Source organism: Dermacentor andersoni, chromosome 3 (genome assembly GCF_023375885.2).
Source record: "Dermacentor andersoni chromosome 3, qqDerAnde1_hic_scaffold, whole genome shotgun sequence".
NCBI lineage: Eukaryota > Metazoa > Arthropoda > Arachnida > Ixodida > Ixodidae > Dermacentor > Dermacentor andersoni.
Window position 1 is genome coordinate 26920422 of NC_092816.1, and position 19857 is coordinate 26940278.

Here is a 19857-nt window from a genome sequence, read left to right on the forward strand (position 1 = left end):
CAGGACGAAGGCCTCTCCCGTAGAGCAGGTTTAATTATTGTTCTTGTGTATAGTTGTTAGGATGATTATATATTGCGTGGCAGAAACTAAGCCGACTACTTGCTGATGTGTCCAGCTTTAATGATCGTTCAATCACTGAAATGCTAGCGTATGTGGAGCATTGGCCTGAAATAAAACGAGCTGCTTCATTTTGCAACGGTTCCAATTTCGCGATGAGCTACAATTGATGAGGGCTCCAGATAAATGAAGCATATTCCATTTTAGAGCTTATAATGGAAGTATATGCAAGAAGTTTAGTGTCAGTGTTAGCGCGAGACAAGGAATCACGAATGAATCGACAAGTGCCACTAATGATATTGTCAATACGCGTGCTCCATGAAAGGATTGTAGCTAAATGAACTCCAAGATAACTAAAAGATTCGATTGCCTCTACAGCCTCAGAATCTGTGGCATATATGCGTAAGAAAATACATTATTTCTTGTGCTATACCTCATGGGATTGGTCGTGTTTGTGTTAATTTTCATTTGCTATTGAGCGCACCAATTATTCAGTTTGCCCAGGTCATTTTGTAATGTTAGGTGGTCACGAGGATTGATTATAGGCCGATAGATGACAGGACTATCTGCGAAAAGTCTAGTTGTTGAATTCATGTCGACGCAAATGTAACTGATATAAATTAAAAACGGTGTGGGCCCCAAGGCGGAGCCCTCGGGACTGCTGGACGTGATGGATTGAAAAGAGGACTGATTGTTACCTAGAGTAATAGCTTGACGTTTATTCTTTAATTATTCTTCAACCCATTGAATAATATTTATTTCTATAATCATTCTTTTCATTTTGTAAATTAGTGTTTTATCTGGTATACGCGATCAAACGTCTTCGAAATCACTACAAAAATTGTGTCAGTTTGTTGAAATTTATGTAGGTTGCGATGAATATCTGTTGTTAGTTCAAATAGATATTCGTTTCGCATGAGCATACATGCTGAAATCCATGTTTATTAGTAAATAGGAAGTTATTACTGGTAATTTAATTCTTAACCTGCGATCTTAAGATGTGCTTTAAGAGCTTTCAGAAGACGGACATTAATGTTATGGGCTTGTAACTGGTTAGTTGACTCTTGTCACCCTTCTTTAACACGGAGATTACGTATGCTAATTTCCGTTCCTCAGGTATTCCATTAGTGTCGACTGATTTCTGAAAAATAAGTGAGTATTAACGCCGCATAGGACCTCGTGGTTTTCAAAAGTTTAGTGGTTATATTGTCGGGACCTGGACTGGAATATGATGGTAATCTATCGATTGCATTAGCAACACTGTCTGTGTGAATAAAAACAGCAAGCATTCATGTCTCCATTTGTCATGAGGAATTCCTCAACTCCAACGTATTTTCTTCCTCAAATACACTACAAAAGAATTTATTAAACATATTGGACAGTTCAGCGGTATCGAGCGCGACGCCATTTCCAGACGTAAGACGTGGTAACTGGATCCTTCACGGGTGTAGGAGAAACAACCTTCCAAAATTTCTTAGGATTCGTTCTCAAGCACATCACAATTAAAGACGTTATATTTAGCTTCTGCAATTCTTTTGGTTAGAGTTTTTTTTTGATCAGATATATATATATATATATATATATATATATATATATATTCATCCCAGTCAATTTCGTTACCGGTGCGCATAGCTTTCGCGTGTAAGCGCTTTTTCTTATTGAGAAACATCTTTATCACCCTCGTAAAGCACACCTTATCTGCAGTATCGTATGCACATCCATGAGGAACATATTCTTCTTGGAGATTCAACATGTCTCGAAAAGCGACCCAGTTATCAGAAAAAAAACCGACGTCCATAGGACTGACGAAAATACTGAAACAAGTCCTCAAGTTCCCTATTCGTACTGTCAACATCAGCTCGAAAAAATTATATATATATATATATATATATATATATATATATATATATATATATATATATTGTGAGGCTTGATATATGTGAACACTGAACAGGCAATGGATGACGCGGTGGTCGCTAATTTCTTTCATTATATGCAGTATCACTCGTTCAGGAAAAAAAAAATTAATCATGGGATTTTACGTGCCAAAACCACTTTCTGATTATGAGGCACGCCGTACTGGAGCACTGCGGAAATTTGGACCACCTGCTGTCCTTTAACGTGCACCTAAATCTCAGTGCACGGGTGTGTTCGCCCCCATCGAAATGCGGCTGCCGTGGCCGGGATTCGATCCCGCGACCTCGTGCTTACGAGCCCAACACCATAGCCACTAAGCAACCACGGCGGGTACTCGTTCAGGAAGCGCTGTAATTAACAAGTCAGGAATTGCTTCTTCACGCGTAGGTGACGTCCGTACAATCTGTGTTTCGCACATCGCACGTAGGGCACATGTGACCATTCGATGTCAGGATAATTAAAATGTCCAGTCGAAATTACAGGACAGTTAAGATGTTCTTTTGTTGAACGTATTCTAAGATGTCATACGATGCGTCCACAAAACCAGCGGGATATTCCGGTGGAGGGTAGCAAATGCCAACAACAAACGTTACACCCGAGCGCGTGTGCTGCCAATCCTCTTTCTCTGCCGTCGCGTCGACGCGCGCCAGGAGGAAAACAACCAAAACTTATACACCATGCAGCACCTATGCACCAAACACGTGAAACTGAATACGGCTTAGACACGCACATTCATCCTTCGTTAATTAAATGAAGTACGGTAGCAAGCTGGGCGAGTCGCTGTACATCTGCATTTTTACTTACAACGCGAAAGAATCAACAGGGCAAAGGAATACGTAACACGAGCGCTGGAGGGATGACTTAATTTCATTAAATTGAATTAAGTGGAGGGCTGGCTTACAGGCATGCTTATGAATATGATATGCTTCAGCCATCTCATGGGCACGCTGATCCTTGTGCCTCGTAGCGATAGATGTATTTAATGAGTTGTGGCGTTTTGCATGTTTATGCAACTTGTCTGACAAACGTAGACTCGACCACAAAAAAAAGAGCGCAACCACTTGTAAACAACGCCGGCACCACATGTTTTACTGTAAAGCTGAACATGTTTCGTACTGAACATTCAATTCATTGGGCCTGACGAATCACTCTGCCTTCAGCCCTTCTTTGAATCGTTGTACAAATGTTGCCAAGCTTCTTTTCTCTTTCTTGCTTTTTCTTACGTTTCTTTTAGGAAAAGCCAAGCAACGCGAAAAAAAAAAAAAAAAGAGAATACGCGAGACATAGCACACTGAAAACAGCTAAATCGGGCGTTTTAAATCCAATTATTACAATTCTCTATCAAAATTCGCGACCTCAATTCAGTAGTTAAAAAGTTCGTTAATTAATCTCGTCTGATTATCGATAGTTGCATTATGAAAAAAGATACCCCTGGTGCGGTACGTCACTGCTGACAGAATACCATAGGTAGCATATACAGTAACTTATATGCTATCTTTGGTAGTTACACCTTGGTAGCTACCTTTGGTAAACTCTACTTCCAAGCTCTTCCATCCCCTCCCTTTACAACGTGACCGGCTTCTTACACTTCACGGTGCACACCGTGCATCGCACTTTTTTCCACTTTGAGATTCCTAATGCGAACGCATTAAATAGTATCGACAACATGCAGAATCTGTTGCACTTTAGTGTGGAACTGCGGCCCTTGTTAACCCCGCAGTTGCACATCGTGAACACTTGACGCGAACCCCGGTCTACTACAAGCGTAGTACACGGTCGAACCATAGAACAAAGGTCGAACTCTATGCTCGAACGACGACTCACGGACTCGCCCTTCTCCGGCGCGCCCATCGGTATCAACAACGTTCACTTAATCAACAAACATGGCGTTCGAGGCACCAAGGCACGGCAAAATTTGTTTTTAAGCTATTGGTAAGATTGCGCAAGCGAATAAACGACTGCTGTCGCAGATCGCAGTGCCATCTATAACGACGTAACGGTCGTACCGGCGGTTGCAAGCACGTGTCTGAATTTACGTTGCCAGATAAACGAGATAAACCACTTGTTGCCTGTTCCCTTAGCTACGACGACGCGTCGTTGCAGTCTAAAGGCGAGGACCTGCAACTTCCGACGTAAGTGAACTTTATTTTCCCCTAGTCTCTTCCTCTATAACCCACCGCATCATGTTTTTCAAGCAGATTTCACGACGCTTGCATTGGGGCACAATGTAAACAAACTAATTCAGCTGATTGTAGAGCGTTAAATAGCTATGATCGGCGCATTGTCCTCTTCGTTGATGCTGCGAGAGGAAAAGTCGACGCACCTAGCACCGTACTTTTCCTGCAGGCTGTCGTGGGAAAGGGCGACATGTCGGAACGAACGTTAATAATCGACACCGATGTGGGCGTGGACGATGCTCTGGCCATCATTTTGGCCCTCGCCAACCCCGCCAAGTGCAAGGTCCTAGCGATCACTTGTGTGGCCGGCAACGTGGAGCTCTCCAGGGTGTACACCAACGTCCTTCGGATTCTCAACCACTGCAAACAACTACAGGTTCGTGAACATACTGGTGCCGCGGCAAACCCACGCAGTACCAGCTTACTTGTCGCTGCTTCCCAATTTTAGGCGCTTAAGTGCAGAGTTTCCAACTAAAATAGTCGTTTTCGCTCTGTATTTGTTTTGTGGCCATCCAGAGAATTAGACCCGATACTTTTTTTTACCCGAAAAATCTAAGACTTAAAAACACTCGGTGGTCAATCTGCGATCGAGAACTAGCAGAAAGGAACGCGAGAGCGCTTTCTTCTCTTCGGTACACAGTACGGCTTATTGCACGTAGTGAGATGGCACCGGCTCAACCTCACTTTTTAGATGCCAACACTCCGAACTTTTTCTGTAACCTCCCTAGTTGAAACACTAATGCAAACACTCTAAATGCCTAAAGGCAAGCTGAAAGGGGACACTTTCGTAAGGGAGTAAAGCACGGCATTTCAGTTTTTCATGTGTAATTATTATCTATTCTATAATATCCTACACCAGCATAACACGTATTTGTGACCACAAGTTAATCTATTCCTTCAATCTAAGGTTGTAAACTGTTCTATAGCACGGTTTTCTTTTTTTCAGTGTGATTTTGATGCCTTTTTTGTCTCATGTGAGCATACTTGTTACACAGGGAGAAATATATGTTCTTTAATGTTTCTTTTCCTTTCTTGTTTATTCTTATTCCTTGAAATAAAAAGGAATTATGGGGTTTTATGTACCCCTGAAAATAGCGAACAGACATTTTGCTTCATTGTCTTCCTTGTAGATACCAGTCTACCATGGTTGCAATCGGCCACTGGTTCAGAAAGCCATGCACTGCACCGTGTACCATGGACAAGATGGCCTTGGTGGTGCCTCAGAAAAGTTCCCACTTCCCACCGATGACCTGGAGCCTCCAAAGGAACACGCTTCGGTCGCCATGGTCAACATGGTGCAAAAGCACCCAGGCTCCTTGACACTCGTGGCCTTAGGTCCCCTCACCAACGTGGCTCTTGCCCAGCGACTTGACTCCACATTCCTCAGCAACATTAAAGAGCTGGTCATCATGGGCGGAACATATGAAGGTCAGAACAGTCGCAAAATGAAGAGAGAAACAACGTCAATGGGAACAATTGTGTTTCTCGTTCCATTTTCGTTTTCTCTGCAATCACTTGTCGGAGCAATGGCCCAAGGCTAGTTGGGCAAATCGATCTAGACATAAGATGGGGACAAGCTCTGCTGCTACGTCGACAGCAACAAATTAAAAACTTACTACTTTGCTTGCTGTACATGTAAAATTAGGGGCAATTTTTTTATCAATCTCCGAAGCATTGGTACTGACAGCTTACGTAGGTCAGAAAAACATCTACTCGCGGTTCATCCACTATTTATTGGTTTGACTTGGTGACTAAGTGTCGTTAAAATGGCACATTTTGGCAATGCTTCGTGCAACTTTTTCATCTCAGCAGTCATCTTTGCAGACTTCTTTGTTGTCTCCGTGCCTCAATTGAAAATGCAATTGGTTACATATTGAGAAAAGAGATGCTTACTAGTAATGCTTCATAGATAGGATTGGGCACTGCCGCTGGTTTTCTGTATCATATACAAAGAACTACTAGTGTTCAAGATGTGAGGTTACATTGGCGGGATGGTCTGGTGGTTGTCATGCTCCCCTGTCATGCAGTGGACCCAGTATAAAATCCTGATTAGAGATTGCTTTTCTTCCTTTGCTTTCAGCCTGTGGCTGATGTCAGTAACATTCAACATCTTAAGGCTTCGTGTCAGGCAAGAGTTCAAACAGCCTTTGCTGTAAAACAAAATGTCCGCAGCGTCAACCTATTTGTTATGGTGTTCCGTTATTGTGTATGAAGGCATTGGTTTGATTTCCAGTAGCAGCTGATAACTTTTGATTGGGGTAGGTGCGAGAAAGTTTGTGCAGTTAGGTTTAAATGCATGTTAAAAGAAACCTGGTGGCAAACTATACACCAATGCACTCTTCTACTCATCTAAGGCCATGTCAAAGGCCATGGGTAGCATTGGCATGTACAACAAAAAACAATGTTTTTTCTTTCTTTTTCTTGTTTGATAGGGGAAAATTGTTTATTTTTCTTACATGTTCATTCAAGCTATGAGTAAGAAGCTATGCCACAAATGATGTGGGCCGTGTTAACACTGTGCGAGGTGTGCAGGCTGTAGCCTCTAATGTGTGTCGCGTATCACAATACTGTAAACTTGCCTTTGCTGAGGCATTATCTTGTCAGAACCAAAGGGAAAACAGGCCGCGATCATTCCAGACATTTCCAGCAAAGCTTCCCACAATGGACTTTTTTTTATTTTAGCTAAGCACATTTTCAGTGTTTAGAAGTACACTCCACTCAGCATTTGTTCTTGGCAATGCCATATAACAACATTTGCCTGGATTGGTCACCAAAAGATGTTGCATTACTACTCATTAAAAAAAAGAACAAGAAAGCTCATGCTTTTCAACAATTTAAATAGGCTGCTCAAACATGGCACAAGTAATTTTGTTGGTATGAGCTCTTACTATCATTGATCAGTCTAAATACATCTGTCATGCCGAACTGTCTTTAGACAAACTTGGACTTCCGTAATCTTTCCTACATGCAGGCACAAAACCATATCGGTAAATGGTCATGCTATTCCAAAAAAGCCAGCATAAGTGTTATGCTTTTTGTTCTTTTGCAGGTAGAGGAAATGAGACACCCACCGGAGAGTACAACTTCACCTGTGACCCTGAAGCTGCTAGTGTTGTTCTCAGTGAGGCTGAATGCAAGACAAGGATTGTGACCTACGAACCTTGCCAGGAGCATGTATTGGACTGGGTGAGCTGATACTGTGCACATTTTGTTGCCGGGGCCCATATTGACCAAGAAGTCTTATGACAGAACTGTTTGTAAGGGCAAGTGCCAGCCGGTCATGATGTTGAGCATATGAGTAGCGAGGCTGGCCAGCCATGGCAAACAGCTCTTACGGACCTTTGTGAATCCAACTCCAGGTCTCTAACCACCAAGATATTTTGCCAAGTTTTTGTTTTTCTGACATGGTGATACCATTATTGAAGTAGTAACTTAGCGCGATAAAAACCACGGAGACAAAAAAGGTGCACAAAGACAAGCTTGTCTCTGTGGTTTTCATTGCATTAAGTTACCACTTCAATTATGGAAAACCAACTAGCCCAACAAACAATTTTTCCGGTGATACCATTGTTCCTCATAATAAGTGCAGCTTTTCGAATATTGCATATTAGTCCTAAATGAAGCAAAAGTTGTTAAACTAAAGCGTTATTACTGTGGCCTTGCCATGTGCGTTGCCTCTGCAGTTAACAGCAACAAAAGTGCACTGCACGTTGGACTACTAAGCTGGAGTATTCATGAGCTCTAAGTGTTTTTACTAGTGGTAATAGCTTGGTTGTAGTACACAGGGCATGGACCTAATGGTACATCTGGCTGGTATTTAAGTGGCAATTATGGCACAAGTGTGAGTTGAAACGCCACTTGCTCATCTGTGCTAACTTCCTTCAAAGAAGTCTAGCATACCTTTTTATTTCACTGAAAAAAAAAATAAGTGATAATTAATTGTCTGGAATGCAAATCAGGTATTCCATAGCTTGATTGTGGTAATATAGGGTGGCTACTCAGTTGTGTGACATAAGGGCACAGCTCTGCACTTGAATGAGGAAAGCTACTACTACATGACCTTATTGGGGAGTAGGTTTTAAAGGGGGTCTAGAGAGAGTTATTAAATCTAAATAATATTGCTAATAAGAAATGAAGTTGCGCATTCCTAACGACGGCTTATACAAGGAAGGCTTTCACAGCTAGACAATACCTTATCGATAGACCATGCCAACGAAAAATGAATTTTCAAGAAAAAATGAAAATGCAGGAAAGTGTGCCCGAAGAGTGCTTCTGTGCACTAAAAGCTGTAATATGCATTCTGAGAGGGAAACGAAGAAGCAGCCAGTACTCGCAGGATAATATTGTACATTACGGTAGCAGGACTTATAATGTGCATGCACGAGTATGTTGAATGATTTGAACTTGGTTTGATTTGTCCTCGTGTATTGGTAATGTTACAGTAATACAGCTGGCTAATGCAATGTCTAGTATAATTTTCTTTGATATTATATGTGTAAATAAGTGTCGATGAGTAACAGGTTTAACAACAGCAGTTAACCACATTAGAAATTTCAGCTGATATCTTGGCCCTACCTTTACAAATTGTGTGCAGGAATAGCATGTTTGCCAACTGTAAACTTGTCCATGTGTCACAGGACTGGTTTGAAAACTGGGTTGGCGGTCCATCGCCGACGGCACAGCTGGTGCGAGCCATGACCGAGGATCCAGCTCAGCGGCAACGAGAGGTGCTCCAGCGGCAAGGGTTCATGTCGTGCGACCTCATCGCCATGGCGGCGGTGATCGAACCTTCAGTTGTCACTTTCTGCGAACGTCACCCCGCATGGGTGGAGCTTCATGGCGCCACGACACGTGGAATGCTTGTTGTTGACCGAAGGTGAGAGTAAACTGAGTTCACAGAAAATTTCACGATGTCATTGCCCCCGCAATGCATGCCAGTAGCAGTAGTCCAGTGAGCAAGAGCAACTGTAATAAGAAGTGTATTGTGCTTATACAGTGGCAAACCCACTTAGCTGTAGAGATCAAAAGGCAGGGAAGTGAGAATAAAAAGGTTCTACAATTACAGTGGGGTTGAGAAAATGCACCTCCTTCCAAGTTTACCTCTGAAATTCACTGGAAACATCCACAATGGCATTCTCTTCGCCATTCCCTTCAATGTTGCAATGAACCAAAAGTGCCTACAGTGGAAAAGCAGCAAGGACTGCTTGCTGTCATCACGGTGCTGGAAGGGCCACTGCACATGTGCTCTGAATGTGGTGAAATTGATTATATTACAACAATTTTCTTGTGGTTAATTGTTCAGTGGGGAAAGTCAGAAGGAATGCCACATCCTTCTGCTCTCTGCTGATCTCTGCTGGTTTTGATTGCATGGTTTGTAACTCCAAAAGAGTCGCGACTCTCTCAGTTTTCTAAAGCAATTTCGTGCAAGTTCATCTGAGAAGTCATAAACACTTATTATTTTCGTGAGATGACAAGAATTGCAGTTTCCGCACAGATTATTCTTTTTTTTTTTTGCAAAATACGAACAGTGGTAACATGTTTACTTACTAAGTAAGCACAATGTGATGTATTGAAGTCCTGCTTGTTTTCATGGCCCATTTCATTATTTGACATTTGGATCATTTGGACATTACTTCAGGCACTGTGAAATTGAAATGATTGAGATCTTGCCATATGTAAGATCTAGCTGTAAACATTCTTTGTAACTTAGCGAAAGTGTTCTAAACTGAAAAATTATTTAGTCAACTTAATGACAACTTTGCCTTTTTGAAATCTTAGTGACCTTTTGTTGTGGTGCAACCAGCTGGTAAATTGCCCTGTTAAGATTTTTTAAAGGGGTCCTGAACCACCCATCTGGCTTAGCGGAACAACACAGTCCGTGGATAGCATACACTTCTGTGAGCATCTCAGCCAAGTTTTGCAGTCGTGTATGGTGCGTGGAGCTGCGCGAAGTCACCTTTTTCTCAAACGCTCACTTTTCAACGGAAGCCTGCTCCTCACTCTTTTTGGGTGCTTTATTTCGTAATATAGCCGATTCCCATACGCGGCTGCTATTGGCCAATAGCTGACATGAATCAAGAAGGGTGCTTGGTTCAGTGCGCTTGTTCCAACTGTTACTGCATATATTTATTGGCACAGTTTAATAAATAGGACGAAGTAAGCAAATATCTGCTTTTGTATTTTGATAATAATTATGCGCTTCTGACTATATCAAGCAGACTATCTGCGGCTGCCCTCCTAGGAATTAGACTTTTGCCACCCTGCTTATAGGTGTTGTAGCCGTCGGCTCTCACTAATTTCAACTAGTTTTGGACATTCAACTAGTAGCTTATAACCACGCGAAACTTAAAGTCAGACGACACGCACGCTTGCCAGTGTGCGCTCACTCCTGTTTAGGTGCCTTGGCAGGCTTCACTTCGTATTGACTATTTGTAGCGCTTCAAAATGTACAAGTTTGATGTGGCTACTGTCCATCGGTCAAGCTGTTGCAGGACAAAGCCATTCCACAACACATAGCATGGCCAGACTTGAGCATATGAGCACGAGTGGGCACTCAAGCCCTGTTGTGCACAAAGCAAAAGCGGCACGTACACACTGCATTTGCATGTAGCTGCAGTCTGCTACATAGCATAGATACCACGGCCACCGTGGAGTGCCGCAATGAGTCCGCTGGCTGAGCGCACTGCAGCTCGCTGAGGACAACCGCATTTGGCGCGTCCTAGGCTGGCCAAAATCAGAAATAGTGGTGTCTACGTGAATATCCAAAATCAAATTTGAACTGCACGCCACGGTGGCATTCAGTATCCAGGGCACTGTGGGCATAACCCGCTCCGCCGCAGCCACTACAGTGCAAGTCATTGTAGAAAGAACGGAAGTACTGCTAACAGAATGTTTGATTCCCAATAACTCCACTTCTGCTGAAAGCATTGAAGTACTTTTCACAGCAAAGTATTTCTGAAATAGTGTAATTTGACTTCAGATGCATTTCTCGACTTCTATAAAAAAGTGGTTCGGGGCCCTTGAGGGGTTTTGGTTTCGTTCAATGCCTCGCCACCATTGGATATATGCACCTCTATTTATCGCTACTACTAAAGACATACCGAAGAGCTTATTGGCGAGTTACCTGGGTGCATCAAAGCTGCTTTTCTTGGCAAAGCACAATCTTGACATATGATAACCATTTTAGAAAATCGGGAGTTGTTTTCACTTCCCGAATTTTGGCCATTGCCTCAACACTTAGGAGGAAACTTAATGTTTATAGCTTAAGAAATAATAAGGAAGACTTAGAGGAACGCTTTGAACATTAAAAAACAAGATTTCAATTAAGTCATCATCACCACTTAGCAACTTTCTTTCCTAAAGGAAAGTGCAGTGTTTCGGCCCACTGCATGATGGCGTAACGTGGTTGTTAAATCTCAGAACTGTATGCAAGAGCCCTGCTATAGAGCTGTTAGTGTGTTTGAGGTGTTGGAGTGCACATTCAGGAATGCAACAACTATGTCGGTGCATGTCAAACTGAATTACCATAGTGTTCTCGCAAGACTTTTTCTGCCTGAAAGGAATTGGCTTGTGTTTCCTTTCTAATTCTCCTTAACACTTGCAGGCCGAGCATTAAATGGCACCACGGAAAGCCCCCTCATGTGGAATTCCTGCTGCGCTTCAACATGGAAGGCCTCAAGAAATTGTACTCGCGAATGCTTAACTGAGGAAACACTGCCGGTGAGTTGGCATCATTTGCGGCGGCAGTTGAACTTTGTGTCATAATAACGAGATTTGTTAGCAAGTATCTGAAGTCACATTTTGCATGACCCAAATTTACACGAATGCATTGAATCTATGCCAAACAATGTACAAGATTTAGTTATCTGTAAGCAAGGTGTCACATAAAGGCCAAACTAACGACAGCTTTGTTGCTGGGTTAAACTGAATTTAAATTTCTGTTTTTCTCTGAACCTCAATCTAGGAAAGAGAGAAAGCTTAGAATCAAATCTTCATTGCATTCAGTATTGTAAAGTTCTGAAGACAGTTGATGGTAGTATGTGAGCGTTATTGTTAACAGGTGTGAGGTATGTACTCTGCTTCCTGAGCTCTGCTGTTCTTGTTAGTAAGCATAGCGTCCTCTAGAACAGGGGTTCTTAAACTTTCTGGCCTTGGGCAACCCCACCAGCTTTTCCAGAGTGCCGGGAACCCCTCCCTTCTTCCTCTTTTCACTGATGCTCTTATACACAGGCTCAATATAAGGACTCATTTAACTCTTTCAATGTCAGGTCAGGTCTTTGTTTTTTTTTTTGAAGTTAGCCACCCCCGATGTCTGGTTTTGCTCCCAAATATTATAGCGGTTTGTTTTTTGGTTATGTGGCTGGGGAAAAATTGACACAGATAATGGCAAATGCACGATTAGAGTGATCCTGACATTCCTATCTTTGTTTCTTATCCTTAACCCAGTTTCTTTCTGACGTGCACGCTTACACGATAGTGATGCTGTGTCAGGGTCATAATTCAACGTGGTCAAAGTTGCTTCTTTCTCAGATGACATGTTGTCATCTTCAGAGTCCAAGCTTGGCTCATATTTGGAGTCGGAAGAGCTGCCGTTCCAATGAGCAGTTGAAGGTCCTGCACGAGCAGCAATCTCAAAGCTGCTACACTCAAAGAAGGAGTGCTTTCATTTATTCGTGTTTGAATAGACAGAGCAAGGAGAGTGACAGATGAAAGAGATATGACAAAGCCATCCTGGAGAAAGCACACTGATGGGGCATTTGTCCATGGAATGGAGGTGCCGTAGCAAAGCATTGAGCAAAGATACCTCGACACGAAAAAACAAAAGAAGAATCTTCTATAGATGTACGACAGATAGCAGAAATATGCAAGAGTGATGGTCTTTTGCCATGGCCTGTATACTTCAATGGAGAGTCCCCGCCATTGCTGTACAAAGTCTTGGAGCCACCCTTCCCACCTGTGCATGAGCATGCTCCATGCAACGTAACAACGCCCGTAAACGGGTGCATTCCGTAGCACACTAAGAAAATCCCAGACTGAGCAAACCCCCAGAAAGGAGAAAATATGCTTCTAGAAATATGCAACAGATGGTGGAGCTACCTCAGAGCTCGCCAACTTTGTGCTACCGCGCACATCCGAGTGGAAAGTCTGGAAACGGTATGGGCACATCAGTGACCTGGCAGGACAGGAATACAGAAGCACACTGGTATGTCATTGACACTGAAAGGGTTAAAGCATACAGAGAATGAAAAAGGGGGATTGTCTTGCTGCATGCTCAGTGGTGTGAGTGGCAGAGTCGGGGGAGGCAGGGCGTCACTCCTTCTGGATCTGCGTAAGTAGCACTGCACCGCTGCAGCATCTGCATATGGCCTTCTTATTTACGGTTTGGTGTGCTATCTTTAATCTTGAAGGCCATTGCTCGTGATGGGGAACTACATAGACAAGCGATTTCTTTTTCCGTGCTGCCATGCACGAACCATATGATTAGCACTGTCGCCATCACTTCTCACAAACGGTGTCTTCACCCAAAATAAATGTCGAAACCAAGAAAGTCACTCGTCTTGTGGAATGGTCTCCAATGTACTGATTGTAATGCCAAGTTTAAATGCCTGCATCGCCTGGCATGCAGCGGCACCCCTTGTGTGCATCGAAACTTTTGTTGCGTGTTTTTGTTATGGAAGTAACAGAGTGAAGTAGCAAAATAGCCTGTATCGATACCGTGCTGTGCGATGCCGACACCGATGTACCTGAACTACAAATAACGCATGAAAGTGCCTTGCGTAACCGTTACAACACGCCATGCGTTTAAACCGCCAGTATCGTCACTCGTCGGCAGCAAGAGTCGACCAGGCAGTTGGTTCTAATTTCGGTAGTGATTCTTAGCTTGCATAATTTTTTAGTTGATTCCCGCTCACGTCTTACTAACTGCCCTCGCAAGCACGAGTTAAATGTGCTCAGTGTGGCTACCATGGGCACACAAGTCACACAATGATGAGTTTCGCATGCTGCTGTCATGTGGGTCTCTCGCTGCTCGCAGACAAGCGAAGTGCGGGTTTGGCGTGCAGTAGCTTCGTTAAGTCTAGAATGCAATGCAATATTTCTTCTCTAAATAGATAAATTGTGGAAATGAGTGGGGAAAAATAGGAACGAGTTGGATTCGTTACGGCTGCTCATGGAGCCCGAAGGCGCCATTTGTGAAACCAAGTTTGAGAATGCGTGCTCTAGAGTGAGGTTTAGTGGCAGTGTATATGCTAAAGAACTGCAGACAGTGAAGCAGAGCTGAATGCTTTTCTTTGACATTTGTTTCAGAATCCCTTACTTTGAAGGATTTGTTGGGGAAAAAAAAAAGGCTGTGTTGTCACATTGGAGGTCTATATTGAAGCATAAAAGAAAGCTTATAATTCTGGGGTGTTAAATTTAGTGTTAATATGGTGTTCCTTTGGAAGGAAACAGCATTGTAAATACACAAAGAGGTACTTTTAACGTGCCTGAACAAGTTTGCCTCTGCGCCTGTTTTTGTTTCCTTTGAAACTGCAGTACGAAATTAATTCAGTAAACTGGGAATAATAATGCACCTTAGTGCACGAAGGCACTCTAGAGCTTCATTAAGCTTAATTAAGTATTTAGCAATTTATTATAAGTCTTATTAAACTGAAATTTGTCATATAGAGGTTCAGCTGTATTATTCCACAGTGAAATTCAAGAGTGTGTAGCGGTGCTATGCACCTTTATAGCTTGGACAGCATCCTAAGAGAAATTTGCGGCACACCTTATAGTGCTATCCGAAAGGCTAGGTACAGTTCAGTACATTTGTCAACACCTATTAATCCTGGTGTAAACTTGGCACCAGGGTAAATAGCCCCCCATCCTGTCCTTTTTTTTTAAAATTATATTAGGGGTGTGCGAATACCAAATAGTAGATTTCGAATCGAATATCGGGCAATTTTTCACGTGTATTGCTTACAAATTTCGGGCAAGAAAGTACGGTGCTGCATGTGTTCGGGAGTCTCCTCGCGTTGCATAACAAGAATGTAGCAAGCTGTCAGCAACTTGGGGACATATAGAAACCAAGACATACAGTATGGTCTACTTTTATTAAAGGGAACACCAAATTAGTATGCCAGCACTAATTACAGCTCAGTTCTAGTATATGTAGGTCTGGAAAAATATTTTTGTTTAATCAATAGAATTTCTGCTGAATAGAATCGAGTGTTTTCTTTTCTTCCTCTGAAACTAATGAATTATGTTCTGTTGTACTGAATACCAGTGAGGTTCTCAGTTTCATAGTGGACCTGTGTTTTTCACCAGTCCTCTACTTATTGCACACAAAGTGTTTCTCTCCATTTTTGAAAATACCAAAGGGCTTACCCAACTTTACAGCAGTTGGGTTATTGTTAGGCCAATCTGCGCGACAGATGAAAGGACAATACACCGCGTGGCTCGATCATCACTCTGTGCGTAGCCGGCGCCGACAGTAAAGAGCAGGTGCCGTCTGTGCCTTTTCATTGTCAGCTTTGGCATGATTTGCCAGCTGTCAAAGAATCTAAAATATGGAGGGTCAAAGCAAGTTCGCGGTACATGTGGCATGCGCAACATGTGACACTGCGCAGGTTTCTTTACCGAATATATAGAATATTCGAATAGTAGATACTCCATTCACGAATCGAACTATTTGAACGTTCGCTATTCGATTATCTGCACACATCCAGTAATTATGTTACAACACAGGTGATTCCCCTCTCTGATTACTAAGCATTAAAGGGCGTTCTTGGTTTGGTTACAGTGGGATGCGCTTTAAGGCTGAGTGCCACTCTGTGTGTGTGAGCCTGAAATACAACGTGTATGCTGCACTGTTTGCATTTATTGTAGTTGTGCACAACTTTGACTCTTTCTTGTTTGTTCTTTTTCCCAGCACCACCACTGCACAGCAAGGCCTACCAAAATGAACTTACAAGGTTACATGCAACCAACTCGACGTGATTTTGAAAGGATCACTCCGCAAGTGTTTTAGCCACCATCACCTGCCGCGACATGCTACCATTTGTGTTTTTATGATTGCATACAGGGAATTGCGCTTGTTATTAGGATTAATGCTATTGTGGTTCGCTTTTAAGAACTTTTTGCCGTCTTGTTCGCCGCCTTTTCTATGTGCGGAACTCCCATTTATCAATACTAAGACAGATACAGTGTCTAAGATGGGAAACTTGGTATTTCAAAGTCACATTATACATTGCCAAGATCTTTATGATGTAGTCATTCAAAGAATACAAAACAAAATAGCTGGCTTCATGCCTGGTAACTGTAATCTTTCTTTCTCTTGCTTTTAATTGTTGCAATGCTGACGTTTGGTTCTACGTTCAGACTGTTTCAGTGCCATATTAATTCTGCAATGTTGTCATGTATTCATTCAGTCATCAGAATGATGTCCAGTTCTGCATAATTCGGATGGACAGTGGAGCTGGCCTTCACATCTAGATCTAAGCAGACAAGTGCTTTTGAATTTCTCCCCTTATCAAAATAACTACAGTTGCAGTGGCCAAAAATCCAACCTGCAACCAGATACTCAACAGCAGAAAGCTTATTTCCAGTCTAATTCAATGTAAGTAATATGAAAAGAAAAAAAAAAAATCTGCCATAAAAAGTGTAATACCAAGTATATTCATGCTTATGGAAAATTATCAGCATGTACACAAGCAGCAAGTAAAAGGTCATCACAACTGCAGCTTATGACTAGCTTCTACAGTGGCTTTGGCTGGTTTTATACATATCCAAAGCAGAATATCTTTCAGCTTATAAAAGAAAGAAAAAGAAGATGCCAGAGGGGCAGACAGACAAGCAAAAGTGGTCTATAGCCTTTAGTACAGTTGTGTTGCTCATAAATTTTGGCCAACAAATGTGTGCACAACTAAGCAGCATGCATAATATAGCTGTAAGCAAAAGGTCATCACAATTTACGTGCGCTACAATGATATGATGCATAGGGTTTTGTGGTGCAAGGGCCAATAAAGGCCAAAGAATGCCAGGTATGCACTACAATGACAGTATTAACACAAGGAACACAACTAAGGCTTGTGACCATACACTAACTGCACGAAGAAAGTATTGTTGGTTAATGCAGTGTAATGCTGAGCTCGTTTTATGAAAAGGGAGATTAGACGAAGTTGTGGAAGCCACAATATAAGGCTTGCTTAGTTAGTAGGTTGTTGCAAGTTGTTATATAATACTTTAAATACTCTTTTAAAGCTGGACTGCAGACCATGAGGGCTGCCATTATGCGACGCTCTGGACTAAATCTAGCAAAACTTGGAGGACAACTAATAATGCAAAAGGATAGAAAGTTGGGCGAGTTGGTACGGTAACATGACCTTGAATTGTAGCATGAAGTGACACAGACAGAGACTAGAAGCAGACAGGACAACTAATAAACTTTAATATAAGCTAGACTGTGCAGCAATTATAGAAGCATGAAGAGATGGTTCTAACGTTAATAGGCATGAAGACTGCAGTATGGGGTAAAGCTAACTGGCATAGCTGATATCCTAGTTGAGGAGCAAGAAGTAAAGCTGGGCAGGTCATGTAATGGCATTGAGCTTATAATTAACTGGTGGTCTGCTAGATAACAAAATGGAAGCCAAGGAAAGGGAAGCGGCAGTCAAAGAAGGCTCAGGGTTAGGTGGTGTAATGAGATTAGTAAATTCGTGGGTATGAGACGGAGTCAGCTAGCACAAAAAAGGTTTAATCTGTTATTGATAGGAGAGTCCTCCATCCTGCAGTGGGCATAAAACAGGCTAATGATCACAATGAAATTTGAGCAGACGAGCATTTTCGCAAGTCCCTCCTTCAGCAGAATACGGCTACTCCAATTTCAAGAAATGTGGAATGAAAGGTTGTGCATACTGCGTGCGATGTGGGGACGTATGTGTATGACTGAAGAGTTCAATATGAGACGTAGTGGATTGAGTGTGATTATGAGCAGTTGGATCTGAATTTTTTGACAGAAACAGGTTGTTTTAAAAATCTCAAACATTCGGACATCAGTATGTAAAAGCACTTCGCAATTACTTCTTTGAGATAAGCACACAACAGGCCACAGTATTGGATGGAAAACTGGGCATGTTGGTTTAGCATTTTCATAGGTGAAAGGTGCGTAGACGACACGCATAACATTACCGCCACCAAAAGAGCTGCCCTACTTGAACACAAGCGCACACCGATGAACTGTGAAAAAGCTCCGTGTATAAATAGTGCCAGTTTCTTGGAATAAATCTTGTTGGAAGGGGCGCCTTACGTGTGCATCTCTCTTATGTGTGTCGTCTGCGCGCCTTTCACCTCTGAGGTCACAGTAAGCGTGCCGCAGGTCACAGGGGGCAGCTATGTTGCACATTCACTATTGTGCACACTAAGCAGCCGCTTGCATATAGAATAAAGATTGCTTGCAATGTAGTCTCTATTACATATTTTGTTGCCGTGCGTGCATCCCCAAGGGCAAACGTTTAGCACTTTCAAATGTTTTACAGCACTAACTGTTTTAGGCACTTGAAAATGTGCATTTGTGGCGTTGCCAGTGCTTATTTTGAGTACAAAAACAGCCCGACTTGTAGTCTCCACTTCTGTGTATCAGTGCCACAGCCAACGTGCTGCCGTGGCTGGTATTTCTTGAATGATCTTAAGACCTGCAAAGCAGCTTGAGCATTGAGAGCAATAGTGCTGATGGTGCATTAGGGAGCTGGCTGGATCTAGATAATGCAACAGATCTAGTATTCCAGTGCTATTCCTTTTCATGCTTCAAGGGTGCAAGCGGAACTCCACCTACATTATGACCAAGATCAGCCGTTCATGAGCAGTGGCTGATAAGGAATCCTTACATTATTGCAGCCCAGTAAAACGCTAGCTTAATTTAGCACATGTGCGGCACGTGCACACAGAGCTGCTTTTCTTCTTTGTGATTCAGTTCTGCATGTTGGCATCAAAGCATTTCTTTGGAGCAGTCAAGTACTTTAAATCCACAACTAGTTAATTTTATTACAAAATTTCCAGACCATAGAGCAATGAATAAGCCCCTGACACTTTGGAGTATACCGGGTGTCCCAGCTAACTTGAACCAAGGGTTTAAAAATGAAATATTGGGGTCAGGAGAGTGAAACTACCTGCATATTGGTGACAGGCATTTGGCGCACCACAGGAAATTTTTTGTATTGCAATTACTTAACTAGTAATTAAAATAATTTTTTTTAAATTTTTAATATTGACTTTAGACACTAAGTGTGATTCGCAAAGTTGGAGAGCACTTTCAGAAACCCCCATTCCATTATTCGCCATAAAGAAAACCTTACGTGTACCTCTTTTTTCGAGCTCGAAAGAAAGCCCGCGAAATACAAAAAAAACCACGTGACGAGCGCATTCGCGCGCCGCGATCGTGCTGCTCTCAACCGTGCTTTCAGTGAACGAAATCAGCTCCGGTATTCATTCGGCGGCCCCGTTTCAGAGGCAGGCCGATATCTTGGTGGTGGTTTCTTCGGCCGTGTCAGCCAGTTCGCGCGTGACGGTGTAAATTGCAGCGAGTGCGCTGCGCTTTGCAGTCGCGATAAAGACTGCCAAGCTCGAAGTTTTCAAATGAGAGGAGTTTTATTTGCCAGTTGCAAAGAAAATAAAAGTGGCGGTTTATGGCTTGGCTGTGCGGCGATGACAGCCGTGGCATGCGGTTGTCCTG

At 42.5% G+C, this 19857-nt stretch overlaps 1 protein-coding gene across 1 annotated transcript; it reads left to right on the top strand.

Moving 5' to 3' along the window:
• The first annotated feature begins 3849 nt into the window (after positions 1-3849).
• Positions 3850-18600, top strand: LOC126518583 (inosine-uridine preferring nucleoside hydrolase-like). The gene is made up of 7 exons (XM_050168365.3): positions 3850-4106; positions 4321-4527; positions 5282-5579; positions 7201-7337; positions 8789-9027; positions 11755-11870; positions 16060-18600. The coding sequence occupies exons 2-6, from the start codon at positions 4342-4344 to the stop codon at positions 11855-11857; spliced, it is 963 nt and encodes a 320-aa protein (XP_050024322.2). The 5' UTR covers positions 3850-4106; positions 4321-4341; the 3' UTR covers positions 11858-11870; positions 16060-18600.
• Positions 18601-19857: the final 1257 nt, after the last annotated feature.

Excerpts from the sequence above, each read along its gene's own strand:
- LOC126518583 (XM_050168365.3), top strand. The coding sequence starts at position 4,342 with ATGTCGGAACGAACGTTAATAATCGACACCGATGTGGGCGTGGACGAT. Across the intron at positions 5,580-7,200 it reads CATGGGCGGAACATATGAAG|GTAGAGGAAATGAGACACCC; the intron begins GTCAGAACAGTC and ends GTTCTTTTGCAG. Across the intron at positions 9,028-11,754 it reads ATGCTTGTTGTTGACCGAAG|GCCGAGCATTAAATGGCACC; the intron begins GTGAGAGTAAAC and ends TAACACTTGCAG.